Here is a 22,461-nt window from a genome sequence, read left to right on the forward strand (position 1 = left end):
AGAAAATGTTGTATTAAAAAGTATTTTCATCTAAATGTATTTAATTACAAATGCTGTTAACTGAGTTAAAATGGAAATATCGTCAGTAAATCTTCACAACCTTTTTTTTAAAAAATGTCCTATCCAGCCATTACAAACGTGTGTGATTGGTCCATCGTGACATGCGTTGAGAAAAGTAACAAATTTAAACCCGTTCTTCATCGGCAGATCATCACACTGCCTGTCGAAAAAGATGCAGTTTGTTTCAGTGTGTTGATATCAATGAAATATATGTGTGTGTGTGGTGTGTGTGAGCGTGTATTTATCACTTTATGGGGACCAAATGTCCCCATAAGGATAGTAAAACCCGAAATTTTTGACCTTGTGGGGACATTTTGTCGGTCCCCATGAGGAAAACAGCTTATAAATCACACTAAATTATGTTTTTTGAAAATGTAAAAATGCAGAAAGTTTTCTGTGAGGGTTAGGTTTAGGGGTAGGGTTAGGTTTAGGGGATAGAATATAAAGTTTGTACAGTATAAAAACCATTATGTCTATGGAAAGTCCCCATAAAACATGGAAACACAACGTGTGTGTGAGTGAATGTGTGTCTGTGTGTGTGTCTGTGTGTGTGTGTGTGTGTGTGTGTGTGTGTGTGTGTGTGTGTGTGTGTGTGTGTGTGTGTGAAAAAACAACAGTGGCATTACATAAACAAACTAGCATTTAAAAGCCATTTAAAATTTGTGAAAATGAATGAATATTTGGTAGTTATGACAAGGAACTCCGAGTCATTTTTTTAAAATGATGCACAACGGTTAATGTAAGTTTACAGGAGATCCTAGACAAAACCATAATGAATGAGGTGAAAACTATTGCTGTGAAATAAAGAGACTGCAGCAGCTGTTAAAGGTGATGGCGATGTTATTTATGTCAGGCTATTGACATTAATGAAACAAACCATTCAGGATCATTATTACACGCCTACAAAATAAATACAGATATTGACATAAAATAATGATTTGCATGAAAAATTAAGAAAAAGAAAAAAATTTCACCTGAATTTAACCTCAGATTTGCCTTCAAGTGGACCTGGGAACTTTATTATGACATGTCATGCATTCTAGTCGGAAAGAAGCTACAGATGGACCGATATTGAGAGATATCAGACTAGATGGCGTGATTTGACCAATCAGAATGTAGTTTTCCAGAGAGACGTGTAATAATTTGCTTTAATTACCCGCTACCTGCATCCTGCTTATTACACAGCTACCTACCAAATTAATAAATAAATGGGCATGCATTGAATTCACATTATTATGTGAGAACAAAAAGAAGACTGCAGAGTTTCCAGAACCAGTTAAATTCCAGCTCTGGTTTGCTTCTGAATTCTGTTAGTGCTTATTTTGCAAAAACGACCATCTGACTGCTCATTATTACAAAACTACTCGGTGAATAAAAAAATCAATAGGCATGGAATATTGTTTTGAGTTGAAATCATTTTATTTGATTATTTGCAGAGTGATATGAGAAGTTGGAAAGATGACTCTTTGCAGGGTCAGCCATGATACAGCACCCCTGGAGCAGATAGGGTTAAGTGCCTTGCTCAAGGGCCCAACAGTGGCAGTCTTGGTGGTGCAGGGGCTTGAACCCCTGACCTTCTGGTCAGTAACCCTGAGCCTCAACCACTGAGACAAATATTTGTTTGTCCTATTGTCTATGGTCCTGGATGTTCGCTGTGTAACTGTATATGGTTGAAACGACAATAAAAACCACTTGACTTGACTTGATATGTTCTAAAGGGGTCCTCTCGGTTTTATGTTTTTTGTCAACATAAACAATAATGTGGCTACCTACATGTTGGTTACACCACATGACTTTAATTTAGGGGACAAAAGAAGGAAGGTAATATTTTCTCATGCCAACATTGGGGCGGTTGTGGCTCAGGTGGTAGAGCAGGTCGGCCACTAATCGCAGGGTTGGTGGTTTGATTCCCGGCCCATGTGACTCCACGTGCCGAAGTGTCCTTGGGAAAGACACTGAACCCCAAGTTGCTCCCAATGGCAGACTACCACCTTGCATGGCAGCTCTGCCATCATTGGTGTGTGAATGGGTGAATGAGTCACAGTGTAAAGCGCTTTGAATACCGCTAAGGTTAAAAAAGATGCTATATAAGTGCAGACCATTTACCAACATCTTTTCTTTTTTTCAAGAATTTCCGCTCTAAATTAGACGTTGATATTTGATTTGCTGTCTCAAGACGGTTACACCACATGACATTTTTTACAAAATATTACAATGACTTTGAACTCATGACTGTGAAAACATGGTCATACATAAAAAAAGGTGTCTTCAAGTAATTGTTTTGTGTAAATTGCATGTTTTATGCATTTATTTGATCATTTAAAGCTTAAGTATGTAATTCCTAGCGGCAACGAACTGAATTGCAAAAATAAACAACGATTTCAAAACAGCTTTCTGAATCTGCTGTTGTTCATACAGTCAGAGAGTCCCCCCCCGAACTCACGCCATTGGTTGAGAATGTTGTTGGGGCGGGTCTACGCGGGTCTCTCAAAACAAACAGGAAATTTTATAGAGCCACAGAGACACAGTGTTTACAGTTTTCCAGAAAATTTACCTTTTAATGGCTTACTTATAGTTGTCTCTGCATATTAACCCTGGGGTAAAAAGCTCTTCGTTCGCGGCAATGAGGACTCAGGAGACAGTGAAGCAAGCTCAAGGTCAGGGTTTTTAATCTTCGGTTTCACACACACAATCGACGGTAACCGTCGATACAAATAAAGTTTAAAATAAATGAAAAAGCACACTCTCTCTGCTCGTAGCTGTTGTGCTTGTGGGTCACTCTCTTTCTGTATACTCTCTCTTTGGACACTCGGCGTGCCTTTTTTGTCTCCCTCCGCATCACTATAACGAGAGACAGGTGTTAAGGGTTAATTATGAACCAGGTAACAAGCCTTACCGCTCTCTCTCTCCCGCAGACCGACACATGACCACGTCCCCACGCCACACTGGGATAGAAGTATTTTAACCAAGCGTGCCGCACAAGCCCTCAAAAGTGAAGCCGATGCGTCTCGATCGCCCCCCCGGTGGCTGGTCCTAGTATAGGTCATAAACCCCGCCTCCCCATGTTATTCAACGGGATGTGAGACCAACTAAGCAATTAAATTACACTTCACATATCTTTTTTCCAAAGATAGTTTCTATCATTTACTGTCGTTTCTTTCACGTTGATGTAATTTCAAGTGTTTGTTTTCAAAATAAGTTTGTTTTTATTTATTTGATGCTATAAAAACGGTGCTATGACATCATGATTGACAGCTGTGATTGACAGGTTCTCTGAGCGAAGTAGTCACTGAAGCACCAACTGACTTTTTTTCGGGATCTTCGGAGGACTGAGGAGATTGGAGCTTTAAATGTAATATCTAAATTTCAATAATTAATTATTTCACACCGTCAAAAGTCAAAAGTGCAGGGGCGTGTCTTGCAATTGATTCAGCGAGAGTGAGGACGGGGCCTTGATTTCGCGGCTTTACTTCCTGCTCACTACTGCGCAGGTCTGGTCCTGAAATCGCAACTGCGCAGACTGAAGTCCCAAGATGTCAGCGCCATATCGGGACACTGGCGGCTTCAGTTCTCAACAATGGAAAAGAGCGAAGGGGCGTCGGCCATCTTTTTTTACAGTCTATGGTTTTAACACTGAAAAGCAACCTACTTGAATAAATCTGGGGGGGAAAATTTGTATCACATCATTGACCCAATAATACCCGTGGCACGTCATGATTTATTTACCACAATGCAGAAATACAATGTACTATGATGCATTTAACTAGCACGTCACAAACTAGAAATACTAGTAAGACACAAACTCATTTCTATAGATATATTTCCATGCACGCAGAGTTTTTAAATGTTTAACACTCTTTTAGTCAATAAATCTCATTGCAAGTCATTCCATTTGCCAATTTAGACAATTATCTTCTTAGATAGGAGAAACTGTTTTTAAAGCTCACACCATTTATAATGAACTCAATGTGACAGGTTTATGTAATGCTTTTTCCTGACTTGATTTGGTGGAAGGGGACTGTCCAGTATGCGCTCTCTCGTGTGTTTTCAGGGACCGTGAATGACTGAAGCACTGGTCACATTGTGAGCACATGTATGGTTTCTCTCCAGTATGAATTCTCTCGTGCAGTTTCAAGTTTGCTGCTTTATAAAAGGCCTTCCCACACTCAGAGCACACGTGAGCTTTCACGCCAGTGTGTAATTTCTGGTGCGCTTTGAAACAGTCCAGTCGGGAAAAACTCTTTCCACAAAAAGAACACAAGTGACACCTTTCGTTTGCATGAACTTGCAGGTGGATTCTTAGAACAGATGCAGATGGAAAATTTCCACCACATTGAACACAATTAAAAGGTTTGATCTGAGAGTGAGCGCGCAGATGATCTTTGAAATTGTGCGACCATTTGAAACTCTTGCCACACTGGTGACACGTGTAAGGCTTTTCTCCGGTGTGAATTCGTGTGTGGTTCTGAAGCGCTTGTTTACGTGCAAAACTTTTTCCACATTGACGGCACGAGTAAGGTTTCTCTCCGGTGTGAATTCTAATGTGAATAATAAGGTGCTCTTGTTGTCTGAAGCTTTTTCCACAATGAGTACATGTGAACGGTTTCTCTCCAGTGTGAATCCTTAAGTGCATCCCAAAGCAGTCTTTCCGTGTGAAACTCTTTCCACATTGAGGGCAGGTAAACGGTTTCGCTCCAGAGTGAATACTAATGTGATTCTGAAGGCTATATTTCCGTGTGAAACTCTTTCCACACTGATGACATGTGTAAGGTTTCTCTCCAGAGTGAATTTTTAGGTGATCCTTAAGGCTGTCTTTCCGTGTGAAACATTTTCCACATTGCAGACAGGCGTTTTTGTGCTCTGTTCTATTATGTGAGAAATTATTTTTAGTCTGTGTGCAACAAAGTGATTTTTCTCCATTTATGAAATGATGAGGTTCCTTTTGTTTCTCCTCCACTTCATTCAGCTCTTGAATTTCCTCTTTCACTTCCATCAGGCCTAAAATGTACATAATACATAAACAAACAAATCTGTGAAGGAATGTTACTGTTTTTAACACAATTTGGTTAAACATCCGATATAAAGAAACAAAGCAAAAAGACTAAAACCAAAAATAAAACAAACGTCATTAAATGGATGACAAAAATGCGACAGTAAATGCATAATCACTTTTCAAAACCAAAAACAGTAATGAATGAAAACCTGCCTGGGGCACTCAAACTGTCTATATTCAGTTACTCGCCATTCGTGCAAAATTCAACATTAGCTATAAATCTAAAGTGTGTATTTGCTTACCTTTAGTAGTATTTGTTCTCTCTCGGACTGTTTTTTTGCGCTCTCCCTCAAACTACTGCCGCAAACGCGCTCTCAACTGTCGTGAACACAATGAGACTTGTCATCCTCTAGAGGGCGCTGTATGGCTCAGAGAACAGAATTCTCCATTGAAAACCATTCAAATCTCAGGATGCTTGAACATTTATGTATTAAAATAAAGTATCATTCTTAAATATATTAATTCCAAGGACTGTTATGTGGGATTTTTTTCAGGGATTATTAATGGCTGCAAATTATCACATTCTTGGCTTTATAGGGAATATTATTTAAGCAGGTATAATTTAAATAATAGCAAGTATGTTTTTTACTGATTTAAAGGAATACTTCACCCAAAAATGAAAATTCTCTCATCATTTACTCACCCTCATGTCATCCCGGATGTGTATGCCTTTCTTTCTTCAGCAGAACACAAAGATTTTTGGAAGAATATCTCAGCTCTGTATGGCCATACAATGCAAGTGAATGGTGACCAGAAATTTGAAGATCCAAAAATCACATAGGTCAGCATAAAAGTAATCCAAATGACTCCAGTGGCCATAAATCAATGTCAATCAATAAATAACCGTTGAATTTGTAAACAGCACACAACTGTTCCACATAAGCAATCTTTATTTAACATCCCTAGCAATGGTATTCCCTGATGGCACTGGCCTCTTTCAGCAGGATAATGTGCCCTGCCACACTGCACACATTTTTCGGGAATGGTTTGAGGAACATGATGAAGAGGCCAATGTGTTGCTCTGGCCTCCAAATCCCCCAGTTTTCAATTCAAATGAGCATCTGTGGGATGTGCTGGACCAATAAGGCCGATCCACGGCAGCTCCACCTCGCAACTTACAGGACTTGATGGATCTGCTGCTAATATCTTGGTGCCAGATATCACAGGACACCTTCAGGGGTCTTGTAAAGTCCATGCCTCTGCGGGTCGGCACTGTTTTAGCAGCATGCGGAGGACCAACAGCATATTAGGAAGGTGGACATAATGTTTTGGCTCATTTGTGTATATATATATATATATATATATATATATATATATATATATACACACATACACACACACACACACACTCACACACTGGCTACTTTTTTAGGTACATCTACATATTCATGTGAATATCTAATTAGCCAATCATGTGGCAGCAGTAGGGTTACAACGGAGATTTTCATCTCAGAAAATATCACAGTATACATTATTACACAATTATTTGTATTATTATCAGTTACAGTGACCCTTAAAGGAATGAAAACAGAAGGGGTATTTTTGGTTGAACAAATGCTTTATTATAATTGAAACTTGAAAAAAAAAAATTTTTATGGAAGTATATGTAAAAGAATATATAAAATAAATAGAAGAAGAACGCTAACATAATTTTTATAATAACATTTATTATAAATATGATAAAAAAAAAAATGTTATATAACTAAAGCATGTTAAATTAACTACTAAATGTGTTACATTCATACGAGCAGACAGAGAAGTACGTTTGAAGTAAGTTTGGAGCAGAAGAAATAGAAATCAACCTTGTGTAAATTGTTAGCTTTATGCTAAGCTAAAATGCTATTTCTAGCCATTTTACAAGCACATGTGACCAGACACAATCATATTTATTATCAAGAAAATTCAAGTAGGATTATAATTTTGTTTATCTAGAATGACCTTTGATATTAGGGCAAAAATCATATTCTTGATCATAATATTTGTATTGTTTTCCTGAAAAAATATTTATAAATCCTTAAAACAAGATCAATTTGATTCATCTTGTTTTAGAAACAGCTGCATAAGATATTTGGGTTTTTCAGAGAATGTATTTTTAACATGTGTATTTTGTGAGTTTTTATAGTCAAAACAAGTGAAAATAAATCTACCAGTGATGAAGAAGTAATCCAAAGTATTTAGATTACATTACTGACCTTTAGTAATCTAACGGCATATGTTACAAATGACATTTTACAGCATGTAATCTGTAATCTGTAGTGGAATACATTTCAAAAGTAACCCTCCCAACCATCCCTATGATTATTAACAAATACACAACAGTTAGTTCCGGTCCTCGAATCTGATTGGACGAGAGATGTTGATCACTGATGGTCTGACACCATCAGCACTCGGACGCTTCACTGTGTGTGTCACTCCACTTGTGCTCATGCCTTTCTAAAATAAAGTGTAAGAGCAGTGCATATGTGTTAAGTGCTATTTGTTTTTACATTACATCTATTAGCCAGCAGGTGGTGGCAAAAGATCATTTTTGTGTGTAATATGAGGCAATTGGGTGACGTGAAGTGAATCCGCGTCAGCCATTTACATACAACAGCTCTTTGTGATCGCTTGTATTACTACTACACTACTAAAGCTAGGAAACAGCTTTAAACGACTTTAAATGAACAACTTCAGCATTACAGCTCATCACAGCTGAGAGACACAACAGGCTGATTAATTACACAATAGGTGCTGTTTAAAATGGCGGAGGATATTGCGGTTTCTGTAGTGATCGACTCTTGCACTGGCCACCACGAAAAAGGGAGAATTAGCCCCGCTTGGTCACTATTTTTCCACCGAGAAAGCTGATCTTCAGAAAGCTGACAGCATCTCTGCTTGGGAGTGGCAACAGGTGATCGCACACGCTCCGTCTCTCTCTCTCTCTCTCACACACACATCCATCCTTGTTTATCCAATATCTTGTACGAAACGGCACAAGCCGTGATACTATTTCTGAAGTGATATTTTTGAATTACTAACGAAGGCTTGAATGCATCATTTGTTTTGAACCAGCAATGGCAGATTCTGACCCGTCACGTAAGAAAGTAGTTTCATGCACATGCTGCATGGAGGCATGAGGACTGCAGATGTGGCCAGGGCAATAAATTGCAATGTACGTACTGTTAGACGCCTAAGACAGCGCTACAGGGAGACAGGAAGGACAGCAGATCGTCTTCATAGTGGCAGACCACGTGTAACAACACCTGCACAGGATCGGAACATCTGAATATCACACCTGCGGGACAGGTACAGGAAGGCAACAACAACTGCCGATTTACACCACAAACGCTCAATCCCTCCATCAGTGCTCAGACTGTCCGCAATAGGCTGAGAGAGGCTGGACTGAGGTCTTGTAGGCCTGTTGTAAGGCAGGTCCTTACCATTTACATTTATGCATTTGGCAGACGCTTTTATCCAAAGTGACTTACAGTGCACTTATTACAGGGACAATCCCCCCGGAGCAACCTGGAGTTAAGTGCCTTGCTCAAGGACACAATGATGGTGGCCGTGGGGATCGAACCAGCAACCTTCTAATTAACAGTTATGTGCTTTCACAACATCATCAATCTCAACGCAGTCAATCTCAGCGCTGTGCGTTACAGGGAATACATCCTCCTCCCTCATGTGGTATCATACTGCTCGTTCTGTGCTTGATTTCCTGCAAGACCGGAATGTCAGTGTTCTGCCATGGCCAGCAAAGAGCCTGGATCTCAATCCAATTGAGCACGTCTGGGACCTGTTGGATCGGAGGGTGAGGGCTAGGGCCAGGGCCATTCCCCCCCAGCAATTTCCGGAAACTTGCAAGTGCCTTGGAGGAATAGTGGGGGTAACGTCTCACAGTAAGAACTGGCAAATCTGGTGCAGTCCATGAGGAGGAGATGCAATGCAGTACTTAATGCAACTGGTGGCCACACCAGATACTGGCTGGTACTTTAGATTTTGACCCACTCTTTATTCAGGGACACATTATTCCATTTGTTTGTCACATGTCTGTGAAACTTGTTCAGTTTATGTCTTAGTTGTTGAATCTTTTTATGTTCATACAAATATTTACACACGTTAAGTTTGCTGAAAATAAAAGGTGTTGAAAGGGAGTGTGTTTCTTTTTTTGCTGAGTTTATGATATGTTTTTTAAGTGCAATCTGAAAAACTTTTACATTAATATTAATATTTAGCATAAACCTTTTCCACAACATAGCGGACCCTCGCAGACAAATTGCGTAGAGATTTAAAAATAGCATTCAACTTCAAAACAATAGTTTTCTGAACTAATACTGTGATTTTTCCCAAATTTCTTGAGGTGAACAAGGGCCAACTACATCACTACATGTAATTTATGCTAAGTAACTTCTTAGATCGGACAATCCTTATCTTTAATAAACCTAAATCTCAAATTATTCCTTCGGACCTTTGTTACCTGGACAATGCTTTTTTATATGAACCACTAGATGATGTAACTGAGTGAAACTCTTTCCACATGGAGGGCAGTGGTACGGTTTCTCTCCAGTATGAACTCTCTGATGTCTTTTCAATGGTCCTGACAAAGCAAAACATTTGTTACAATGTGAGCACTTGTACGGTTTCTCTCCAGTATGAACTCTCACGTGTGTTTTCAGGTTTCCTGACCAAGCGAAGCACTGGTCACAATGTGAGCACTTGTAAGGTTTCTCTCCAGTATGAATCCTCTGGTGTCTTTTCAAGTGGCCGGTTGTAGAGAAACCCTTTCCACAGTCAGAGCACACATGATCTTTAACACCAGTGTGTGTTTTCTCATGAGCTTTCAAACACTTCAGCCATGAAAAACTCTTTCCACAGGAACACAAGTATGGCCTTGCATGAACATTCATGTGGCTTCTTAGAACTGATGCTGAAATAAAACTTTCACCACACTGGTCACAGTGAAAAGGCTTTAGACCAGAGTGAGAGAGTAGATGATCTTTGAAATTGGTTAACCATTTAAAACTCTTGCCACACTCAGGGCATGTAAAAGGCCTCTCTCCAGTGTGAGTTCGTGTGTGGTTATTAAGACTGTCTTTACGTGCAAAACTTTTTCCACACTGAGTGCATGTGAAAGGTTTCTCTCCGCTGTGAATTCTCAAGTGCATCTCAAGGTTGTCTTTACGTGTAAAACTCTTTCCACACTGAGAGCAGGTGAAAGAGTTTTTGTCCTCTGTTGTTTGAGTTTTGTTTTGTGAGAAATTATTTTCAGTCTCTGCACAACTAAAAAAGGATTGTTCTCCACTTAAGAAATGATGAGGCTTCTGATACTGATGTTCCTCCACCACTTCATTCAGTTCTTGGGTTTCTTCTTTCACTTTTATAATGTCTAAAAAAATCAACATATTAAATCATTACAAATCAGGAGAGAATATGAAAAAGACGTAAAGTATCAATTTGTGGTGATTCTAAAAATGTAAACTACTGATGTATAAAGTTATGTCCATTTAGATGCATTGTTCTATGTTATTTGTATATTTTCTAACTTCTAAATCTGGTGAAGTTTTGTTACATTAATGATCCTCAGCAGTAAATAATGAAGGATCAAGAATGGACACCAACCTATTTGTTCCTCAGTATCTTCATGTTTTATGTTGTATGGCTCTAGATAACTCATGTCTTCTTTCTCCTCTTTAATAAACTCCATCTTTTCCATATTATATCACACAGATTTCAGTTGTTACACCTGGAGATCTTCCTGCTGGTCTGAAGAACTTCTCTTGTAGGATGATGGGAATATTCACAGTATTTATTGGTGAATTGTTGTGGGAGTGGCTTCAATGCTGTGATGTTTGGAGGCCCAAAGAACCAGATCTGCACAAATTATAAATATAAAAATAAATAGGTTATTGGATTTCTATTTTTTGTACAAATTATTACATTTTAGGATTCATTTAATATTCTTAATCTGTATTTATTTGTATGTTTTCTTTATTTTGTTCTCACAGTTAGCATTCTATTTTGTCTCTTGTCTTATCTCATAATTTTATTTCATTTACATTTAGTTGTATTCCCAAGGTTGCTGCTGGAAGTGGTATTAGGGAGGCCAACAGGGGGTGCTCATCCTACGGTCTGTGTGGGTCCTAATGCCCCAGTATAGTGACGGGGACACTATACTGTAAAAAAGGCACCGTCCTTCGGATGAGATGTTAAACCGAGGTCCTGACTCTTTGTGGTCATTAAAAAAAATCCAAGGACACATCTCGTAAAGAGTAGGGGTGTAACCCTGGTGTCCTGGCCAAATTCCCCCCATTGGCCCCTATATATCATGGCCTCGTATTAATCTCCATCCCTGAATTGGCTACATCACTCTACTCTCTCCTCCCCACCAATAGCTGGAGTGTGGTGGGCGTTCTGGCGCACTATGGTTGCCTTTGCGTCATCCATATGCTATATAAAGCACTTTGAGTGCCAAGAAGAGCGCTATATAAATGTAAGGAATTATTATTATTATTATTATTATTATTCCACCTCCGGTTTGCGTCGGGAGTTCTTTTGTGAAAATCACCATTTGACTGCTCAAGACTACTTGCCAAATAATTAAATGAATGGATTACATTTTTTTATTTGGCAATTAATCATTTCAAATAATTTAATTAGCTCAGTCTTCTTGTAGAGATTGCGGAGTTGCTGCTACTTCCGAGTTGGGCATTTGTTATTACAACATGTCACGCATTAAAGTTGGAAAAAAATACAGAAAAAGCCAAAGCTAATATACAATGAACAACTGCAAAAGCTTGTTTTACTGTTGTACCAGTGAATAGGCATAAGCTAATACAGCTGGATAATTTTTACTCAACCTACAGAGCACAAAAGCCTGGTACCGAAAGACACAATCCCATTATTTTGGTCCATAGACAAATTGATTTTCAATGATAAATTATATAACCTTTAAAGACAGAACTACCATGGGCTCTGAGGTTGTTCATCGGTAGTATATGCTTCAGTTGAAGCCATCCATCATCAATATAACAAGACCAACTCATTGCTATAATCATATGCAAGATTTAATTCTGTCATATGGAGTTAATGTTGATAATATAGCAATTCTGCTGCAGAGTGATGACATCTCAGATTAAAGGTCTCTTGTATGCTGCACTTAGCAAAGGTCACCAAATTTACTCCGTTTAAACAATTGGGCAGAACTTTACTTTTGACCACTAAAGAAATCTTCACTAATAACTTCCAGATTTGTCACAAATACTTGTAAGTCAAAAAGTTAATAGGAACTTGATGTAATCACAGAAAATGTTTATACAGTCTTCTCCAGCACTCTTGATAGTGTAGCCCCTCTTCAATTAAAGAAAATCTAAGAGAAAATCCCAGCACCGTGGTACAATGAACACACTCATGTTTTTAAGAGAGCACCAGTGGAAGATACAAAATTAGAGGTGTTTCCTGGTGCATGGAAGGATAGTGTCTCTAACTACAAACAGGCTCTAAAAGCTGCCAGATCTGCATATTTTTCAAATTAATTATTAAATAACCATAAAAATTCTAGGTGTTTATTCAGTACTGTGGATTAACTGGTAAGGAATAAAGCTTCGACTGAACCAGATCAGCAAACACATTGCAGCACAGTAGTAATAACTTTATGCATTTCTTTGAAATTTGAGTCCTTCACTTCAGTCCTTCGCTATCATAGGTCAGGAAAAGCTAACAAAAATTATCAAAACATCAAAAGCAACAACATGTATGTTAGGCCCAATATTGAGCGAGATCTTAAAAGAGGTGTTTCCTGTAATCTCAGAACCTTTTCTTAAATGTATTAACTCCTCCTTATCCTTAAAGCAGTTATCAAACCACTTATCAAGAAACCACAGCTTGATAATGCATTTTGAGGAGTCTATAATCTGTGTTTTTCATACGAGTGAGAGGAGTAAAGAGTGCTGATGAATAAATATATGTCCTATTTATATGTACATATGTATTTATCTGAGAGTATCTTCCAAACAGACTCCACAACCCAACTTCTCTTTTTGTAATGTATGGATAATATAACACAAGGTACAGTGATATAGATACACGTGGAATAATGTACATTAAGAATAACAGTTTACTGCTGACTATCACCCCTGAAGTCATGAGTTCGAATCCAGGGCGTGCTAAGTGACTTCAGACAGGTCTCCCTAGCAACCAAATTGGCCCGGTTGCTAGGGAGGGTATAGTCACATGGGGTAACATCCTCGTGGTCACTATAATATGGTTCGCACTCGGTGGGGCGCTTGGTGAGTTGTGCGTGGATGCCGCGGAGAATAGCGTTAAGCCTCCATGCTCGCTATGTCTCCACGGTAACGCGCTCAACAAGTCACATGATAAAATGCACGGATTGACGTCTCAGACACGGAGGCAACTGAGATTCGTCCTCCGCCACCCGGATTGAGGCGAGTCACTACGCCACCATGAGGACCTAAAAGTTTAATATAAAATAGGATGCATATATTAAAAATAATATAAAAGAAAATACTGGCTCACAGCCTTTTCTTTATTTAAACTAGTGCAATACTTTGTTTTATCATCCTTGCAATAAAAATCGCAGTGTGGTTCTGCTAATTAAGATATTGATACGAGAAGTAGGACAGATGATTCGAAATACCCGAATGACTTGTGGCACCATTATTAAGAAATATCAGACCACTGGATGGCGCGATTGACCAATCAGAATCGAGAATTCCAGAGAGCAGTGTAATAAGTGAACATATTTGATTGCTGTCAGAAATACAGAATACATACACATCAATATCATGATTAATGATAATAAGACCCGCTGCACCAGTGTTGGGTGTAATCTGATTAAAAAGTAATTCATGTAATCTAATTACTTTTAAATAATGTAACACATTACAATTTAAATATCTGTAATCAGATTACAGTTACAGACTTACATAACATTCTATTAATTCCAACATTCTAATATTCATTGTTTAGAATACATTTAAAACATTCATTTTGTTTACATGTAAATCTGTTTATGTGACAGGTGAATGCACCACTATTGACCAAAGCTTTCTATGAAAAGTGTTTTTGATTAGAAGTTTGATTACTTGAAATAATAATCAGTAAAGCTCTTTTTCAGATGTTAATTTGATTGTGATGCTTTCCACACAACATGCTGTTAAATACACATCTCATATATGTAAGTGTGCTATCTGGGTTGAAGACTAGCATTTTATTTTCTTTCCTTTAAAATTAACTGTATTAAATCAAGTAAATCAAGCACGCAAAAGACGACTTTTGAGTTAAAAAAATCACTTTAAATCCGACCTGGCTGTTTATACCAATAAAGGCACATTGGGTAAAAAATCATATTTGTATCAGATTTATTCCCACATGTGAAAATGTCACATTCAAAACATTCATGTCTGTTCACATGTTCATACAATTAACAGATCTGTGTCACAAACTAATTTGAGCCCTCTTCTGACTGAATTCATCATTAAATGCAAGTTTAAAGTGTGTATTTGTTTACCATTTGTAGTATTTGTTCTCTCTTGTCTTCGGATTCTCCTTCTTCAGTGGGTTTAATGGCGGGTTGCAAACCAGTTTTTTAGGTGCATACCACCACCTCCTGTGCTGGAGTGTGAAGAGACTTCAATGATTTATTCTATCCTCTTTTTAAGTCCACTGTTTCTTATTAATTTAATAACTGCCTTTATAATTTTTCTATTAACTTGTCCTATATTTAAAATACTTGCAATCGTCAATTCATTACATCCAGCAGCCAGCAAATCATAAATAAAAAGTTTTTTTTTAAGAAAAATTGAAAAAGAAAAGTGAATAGAAAATAAAGAATATATATATATATACACATACAGGTTTGAGGAGTAACGAAATACAAGTAACGGGATTACATATTTAAAATACAAAATATAAGTAACTGTATTCCACTACAGTTACCATTTAAATCATTGGTAATTAGAATACAGTTACAATCAAAAAGTATTTGGATTACTGAAGAGATTACTTTGCATTTATTGTCATTTGTTTCATTTAATATTTAGTCGTATCAGATGGAAAACATTTATACATATAAATGATGTGATCCAAAGTGCATTTAAACAGCGGTGAAACACTTTCTGATGATGTGTTACATTCATACGAGCAGACAGAGAAGTACGTTTGGAGCAGAAGAAATAGAAATAACCCTTGCGTAAATTGTTAGCTTTATGCTAAGCTAAAATGCTATTTCTAGCCATTTTACAAGCACATGTTACCAGACACAATCATATTTTTTTTTATCAAGACAATTCACATTGGATTATAATTTCATTTATCTAGAAAAACCTTTGATATTAGGGCAAAAATCATATTCTTGATCATAATATTTGTATTGTTTTCCTGTAAAAATATCTAAAAATCCTTAAAACAAGATCAGTTTGACTGATCTTGTTTTAGAAACAACACTGCATCAGATATTTGGGTTTTTCAGAGAATGTATTTTTAACATGTGTATTTTGTTTTACTGTACTGGCAGAGTTTTTATAGTCAAAACAAGAAGAAATAATCCAAAGTATTTAGATTACGTTACTGACCTTGAGTAATCTAAGGAAATACATTATAAATTACATTTTACAGCATGTAATCTGTAATCTGTAGTGGAATACATTTCAGAAGTAACCCTCCCAACCCTGTACATATACATATATATATATATATATATACACACATAGTGCAAATACAAATCTGTTATATACAGTGCAAGTGAATGTAATGGCAGAAGAGGTAGGATGTGTTGGATAATATAAATAGACTAAACTGTGAATTGCACATAATTATTGCTCAATGGGGCAGTTTTAACTGTTCATGAGATGATAGCCTGAGGGACAAAACTGTTCCTGTGTCTGACGGTTCTGGTGCTCAGTGCTCTGTAGCGTCGGCCAGAAGGCAACAGTTCAAAAAGGTAGTGGGCAGGGTGAGTGGGGTCCTGAGGGATTTTTCCAGCCTGTTTCCTCACTCTGGACGTGTACAGTTCTTGAAGGGAGCGCAGGGGGCAACCAATAATCCTCTCATCAGTCCAAACTGTCCTTTGTAATCTTCTGATATCCAATTTCGTAGCTGGACCAAACCATACAGATATTGAAGTGCAGAGGACAGACTCAGTGACTGGTGAGTAGAACTGTATCAGCAGCGCCTGTGGCAGGTTGAACTTCCTCAACTGGTGAAGGAAGTACAACCTCTGCTGGGCCTTTTTCACAATGGAGTCACAGTGCTGTTTAGAATGGTGAGGGGGTCAGTGTTGGGGTGTTCCTCCTAAAGTCCAAAATCATCTCCACCGTTTTGAGCGTGTTCAGCTCCAGGTTGCTTTGACTACACCAGTGAGCCAGTCATTCAACCTCCCTTCTGTATACAGACTCTTCGTCATCTTGGATGACATTCCGGGTGGCGGAAGACAAATCTCAGTTCCCTCCACATCTGAGATCGTCAATCGGCTCATCTTATCACGTGGCTTGTTAAGTGTGTTACCGTGGAGACGTAGTGCGCGACGTAGTGTTGTACTGATTCCTGAATCTACCCTTTCAAAAATGTAATTGATCATACTGTTAAATTAAACAGGATTGATAGCACTCCCCTGAGGTGTTACATTTTCTACATTTACCATCTGGGACTGCCACCAGTACCTCTTTCATTGCTAAGGCCTTCTTTACATCCGTTTCCAGCTTTATGAATGCATCCAAAGTAGATCGTCCAGGACTAAATCATACAGAGAGGATGCTGTTAAGCCATTACATACATATATAATATAGACGGTTAACTATAATTGTTTACATCAGTTTGCATAGATTAAATTGAGGGCATTCGTTCTATAATTCCCTGCTACTGCAATAGGTTTGGCAATAGGAATTATAGCAGCTTGTTTCCAGGTCCTAGACAACTGTCCTTTTAACCACAACTTATTAAAAAGATCAAGTACTGCTTCAAGCACCACTTCATCTACATGTTTAAGCATGATATAACAAATCCTATCATCTTAGGGGCAGTATGTTTAACCCGCATCAGTAATCTTTTTAGTTCCCACATTTCAAAAGTGGCATCTAAATCTGTCTTGACTTTTTGACTATATAACTCTTGATGCTGCTCTAAAATTCCCTTCCTTTCTTTCCTGCACTCTTCATCTAAATTATTAAAACTGTGTGCCCTTTGAAACCTGCAGAACAACAGTTCTGCTTTTCCTTTTTCAGTCACTGCCACTCTCCAATCTCCTATTAATACTGGGATATTGATAGATCGTTAAATTCCAATTATCCTCTTTAAAACACGCCACACTTCTAGCTGTGTCTCCCTTCCTGTTGAAGAGCAAAATGTTTGCCAATATTTCCTTTTATCTTGTTTAATAACCTTCCTGACCTGTGCTTATTTCCTTTGACAAATTAGTATGACTTGTTACTGGTAGTCTTGTTCTCCTTGCGCCTCATTTCTGTTTTTTAACTGCATTAGAACATTCATCATTTCACCAAGGAACCACCTTCCTCTTATCCTTGCCCTTTGATTTAGGAATGGACTCTCACTCCCTATTGTTGACTGATCTGGAACATCCCACTGACACTTTAATGCCATTGACCCTGGTACTAAAGTGAGATCGGTGATGATCTGGGGGTGCTTCAGCAAGGCTTGAATTGGGCAGATTCTTCTTCGTGTTGGACGCATGAATCAAGCCACGTAAAAGGATATTCTGTAAGAAACATTCCTTCCTTCTGCTCTGACAATGTTCCCCAACTCTGAGGATTGGTGTTTCCAGCAGGACAATGCTCCATGTCACACAGCCAAGTCAATCAATGTGTGGATGGAGAACCACCGAATCAAGACCCTGTCATGGCCAGCCCAATCTCCAGACCTGAACCCCATTGAAAACCTCTGGAATGTGACCAAGAGGAAGATGGATGACCACAAGCCAACAAACAAAGCCGAGCTGCTTGAATTTTTGCACCAGGAGTGGCATAAAGTCCCTCAACAGCAATGTGAAAGACTGGTAGAGAGCATGCAAGACACAAGCTGTGATTGAAAACCAGGGTTATTCCACCAAATATTGATTTCTGAACTCTTCCTAAGTTAAAACATTAGTATTGTCTTGTTTAAAAAGGAATATGAACTCTGAAATATGAGGTCTGAAAACGTTTTTATTTTGACCAATTGTCATTTTCTGCAAACAAATGCTCTAAATGACAATATTATTATTTGGAATTTGGGAAAAATGTTGCCAGTACTTTTTTATAATATAACAAAAATGATAATTTAACTCAAACACATACATATAAATAGGAAATTCAGAGAAAATGATAAGTTTGCAATGGTCCCTTACTTTTTTCAGGAGCTGCATATACACACACACACACACACACACACACACACACACACACACACACACACACACACACACACACACAGCCACACAAACACAAACACAGATACACAGACACACACACACAGACACGCACAGGCGGCCAAAAGTTTGAAATAATGTACAGATTTTGCTGTTTCGGAAGGAAATTGGTAATTTCATTCACCAAAGTGACATTGAACCGACCACAAAGTATAGTCAGGACATTACTGATTTAAAAAGAACACAATCACTATTTTAAAAAAGTCATTTTTGATCAAATCTAGACAGCAGCATCACTCCAACACCTCATCCTTGAGTAACCATGCTAAATTGCTAATATGGTACTAGAAAAACTCTTGCCATTATATCAAACAGAGTTGAAAGCTATTTGGTTTGTTAAATTAAGATTAACATTGTCTTTGTTTTTTTAGTTGTCACAGTATGCAATAGACTGGCATTTCTTATGGTCAAAATTAGGTCAAAAATGGCAAAAAACAGCTTTCTCTAGAAACTTGTCAGTCAATCATTGTTTTGAGGAATGAAGGCTTACACTACAGTCTTCAAAGACAAAGGACATCTGGCTCTAACAAGGACAGAAAGAGATGTGGAAGACCAGATGTACAACTAAACAAGAGGATAAGTACATCAGAGACTCCAGAAATAGATGCCTCACATGTCCTCAGCTGACAGCTTCATCGAATTCTACCCGCTCAACACCAGTTTCATGTACAACAGTAAAGAGAAGACTCAGGGGAGCAGGCATTATGGGAAGAATTGGAAAGAAACAGAGCATGAATTTGACCAAATATCTCTGAGTTCTTGTGTGTTATATCCAGTTGTTCCTGTATAATCTTGCCTGCCCAAATTTCCAGTAAACACTGCACCTATGCCGTAGACCAATGTGATCCCTTTGCCCAGTCACATCATTGAGGTCATGTTTCGAGTTCCGCGCTCGGTCATGGTTAGTGATCACACTAGATGCGTGCCTGAGCCAACTGAACCATGCCTCACCTCTTCAAGCGAGCCAAGGCACAGTTCATCATACTGAGCCCGGGCACTGGAAGGAGAAATCACAGTAGTCAAACGAACTGGACATTGGGGGTCAAACGTGCTCGGACATGGTACAGATTGCCTAGTGTGAGTACACCCTTAAGGTGCGTACACACTGCCAGCGACATCGCGCACGACAGCGACTCAATACCATTCATTTTCAACGAGCTGTCACGACCGTTGGCACTAGATGTGGGCGTGTCCAGCGACGTGACAAAGTTGAGAAAAGTTCAACTTTGGAGCGACTAACGGAAGCGACAGCCAATAGGAGAGACGACAGGAGAGCTCACGTGATCCTTCTCTCTCTCTCAGCTCCTGCAGTAACGGAAAGATGGATGAAAGGCTAATTCTTGCTGTTAGAAATTTTCCAGTGCTCTATGATATGTCTCTTCCCACGTACAAGGACATTTTTAAGAAAAATACTGCGTGGAAAGGTGTATCTGAGATCGCGGGGATTTTATGGACCCAGACAGACCGGCATTTGCATTTCCGCCGCAGATAAACCAGCCGCTCTGGCAAACAGCACGCCTTGTTTCTCATTCATCTTTGATGTAAAGCATTTTATGTACCGATTCCATTTATATTTAGTCTTTTCCCACCAAAATGTTTGTTTTTAGTGGCAAGAAAAGAGATTTGCTGTCAACAGCAATGGAATGGCATCCGTGAATGTCATTTATAAACGTTACTAGGCAACCAGTAGTGGGAACACCCACTAGCGACTTCACCGCCAGCCACTGGTGACCTGGCAGTGTGTACGCACCTTTAGATCGGACGATTCCTATCTTGAGTAAACCTAAATCTCACATTATTTATCAGGAACTTTGCTCACTTGACAACTCTTTTTTACACGAACCATTAGACTACTTAAATGGGTGAAGCTCCTTCCACATTGGGGCACTGGATCGGTTTCACTCCACTGTGAACTCTCTGGTGTCTTTTCAATTGTCCTGACTGAACGAAACTTTTGTCACAATGTGAGCACTTGTAAGGTTTTTCTCCAGTATGAACTCTTTGGTGCGTTTTCAAGTGGCCAGCTGTAGTGAAGCCCTTTCCACAGTCAGAGCACACATGATCTTTAACACCAGTGTGTGTTTTCTCATGAACTTTCAAAATGCCCGAAGATGAAAAACTCTTTCCACAGGAACACAAGTATGGCCTTGCATGAACATTCAGATGTTTTCTTAGAACTGATGCTGAAATAAAACTTTCACCACACTGATCACAGTGAAAAGGCTTTAGACCAGAGTGAGAGAGTAGATGATTTCTGAAAGTGGGTGCCCATTTAAAACTCTTGCCACACTCAGGGCATGTAAAAGGTTTTTCTCCAGTGTGAGTTCGTGTGTGGTTTTTTAGAGCATCTTTATGTGCAAAACTTTTTCCACACTGAGTACATGTGAAAGGTTTCTCTCCAGTGTGAATTCTCAAGTGTGTTTTAAGATGTACTTTACGTGTAAAACTCTTTCCACACTGAGAGCAGGTGAAAGAGTTTTTGTCCTCTGTTGTTTGAGTTTGGTTTTGTGTTTCTCCACTTAAGAAATGACGAGGCTTCTGATCCTGATGTTCCTCCACCACTTCATTCAGTTCTTGGCTTTCTTCTTTCACTTTTATGATGTCTAAAAAATTAACATATTAAATCAGTACAAATCAAATCAGGACAGAATGTGAATCAGACGTCAAATATAAATTTGTGGTGATTCTAAAAATGTAAACAACTGACGTATGTCCATTTAGATGCATTGTTCTGTGTTATTTGTATATTTTCTAACTTTAGCATCAAAATCTGGTGAACTGCATGAAGTTTTGTTACATGAATGTTACTCAGCAGTAAATAATGAAGGATCAAGAATGGACACCAACCTATTTGTTCCTCAGTATCTTCATGTTTTATGTTGTATGGCTCTAGATAACTCATGTCTTCTTTCTCCTCTTTAACAAACTCCATCTTTTCCATATTATATCACACAGATTTCAGTTGTTACACCTGGAGATCTTCCTGCTGGTCTGAAGAACTTCTCTTGTAGGATGATGGGAATATTCACAGTATTTATTGGTGAATTGTTGTGGGAGTGGCTTCAATGCTGTGATGTTTGGAGGCCCAAAGAACCAGATCTGCACAAATGAAAAATATAGTAATAAATAAAATAAATATTTTTATTCCAATTAATACCTTTTACTGTTCATTTAATATTCTTAAAATGTATTTATTTGTTTATATGCTGTTTGTATATTATTATTTATTCTCATTTAATATGTACATTTAAAATATATACACCAATCAGCGACAAGATTAAAACCACCTGCCTAATACTGTACCGCCAAAACAGCACCAACCTGCATCTCAGAACAGCCTTCTGTCCATAGACTTTGTCAAGTTCGAACCAGTCTGGTCATTGTCTGTTGACCTCTCTCATCAACAACGCGTTTCCGTCTACAGAACTGCCGCTCACTGATGTTTTTTTGTTTTTGGCACCATTCTGAGTAAATTCTAGAGACTGTTGTGTGTGAAAATCCCAGGAGATCAACAGTTACAGAAATACTCAAACCAGCCCGTCTGGCACCAACAATCACACATGCAATTATCTAATCATCCAATCGTGTGGCAGCAGTGCAGTGCATAAAATCATTAATATATGGGCCAGGAGATTCAGTTAATGTTCACATCAACCACCAGAATGGGGGGAAAATTTGATCTCAGTGATTTGGACAGTGGCATGATTGTTGGTGCCAGATGCAAATAAATCTATTTTGCAATTAAATGCAAAATAAATTGTTTCTATAATCATAATCAACAACCTAAAATAAATAGCTTTATATATTCCCATAATTTTTTTTCAACCCAATTTGGATTGCCCAATTCCCAATGCGCTCTAAGTCCTCGTGGTGGCGTATTTCAGTTGCCTCTGAGACCGTCAACCTGGGAGGTAGTCAACATCTTTACTCGCTG

General features: G+C 38.5%; 2 protein-coding genes across 3 annotated transcripts in view; both read right to left on the reverse strand.

The window, feature by feature from the left end:
• Window positions 1-3,138: 3,138 nt before the first annotated feature.
• LOC127629457 (zinc finger protein 721-like) overlaps window positions 3,139-22,461 on the reverse strand; it is an 87,375-nt gene continuing 68,052 nt past the window's right edge. Inside the window, exons 6-10 of the mRNA XM_052106561.1 lie at window positions 20,384-21,130; window positions 10,712-10,810; window positions 9,550-10,478; window positions 5,356-5,407; window positions 3,139-5,058 (exon numbers count right to left, since the gene is read on the reverse strand). Of these exons, the coding sequence (XP_051962521.1) occupies window positions 4,013-5,058; window positions 5,356-5,407; window positions 9,550-10,478; window positions 10,712-10,810; window positions 20,384-21,130 (2,873 nt within the window). The 3' untranslated portion in view covers window positions 3,139-4,012. The remainder of the gene's footprint in view (window positions 5,059-5,355; window positions 5,408-9,549; window positions 10,479-10,711; window positions 10,811-20,383; window positions 21,131-22,461) is intronic.
• Window positions 10,940-22,461, reverse strand: part of LOC127629587 (zinc finger protein 721-like) — a 108,098-nt gene continuing 96,576 nt past the window's right edge. The window contains exons 7-8 of one of the 2 annotated variants that reach the window (XR_007968780.1): window positions 21,375-21,626; window positions 21,012-21,130 (exon numbers count right to left, since the gene is read on the reverse strand). The gene's annotated coding sequence lies outside the window, so the exon portion shown is untranslated. Of the gene's footprint in view, window positions 10,964-21,011; window positions 21,131-21,374; window positions 21,627-22,461 lie in introns of those variants that run through there. The other variant, XM_052106694.1, reaches the window with a different exon arrangement.

Source organism: Xyrauchen texanus, chromosome 36 (genome assembly GCF_025860055.1).
Source record: "Xyrauchen texanus isolate HMW12.3.18 chromosome 36, RBS_HiC_50CHRs, whole genome shotgun sequence".
Taxonomy (NCBI): domain Eukaryota; kingdom Metazoa; phylum Chordata; class Actinopteri; order Cypriniformes; family Catostomidae; genus Xyrauchen; species Xyrauchen texanus.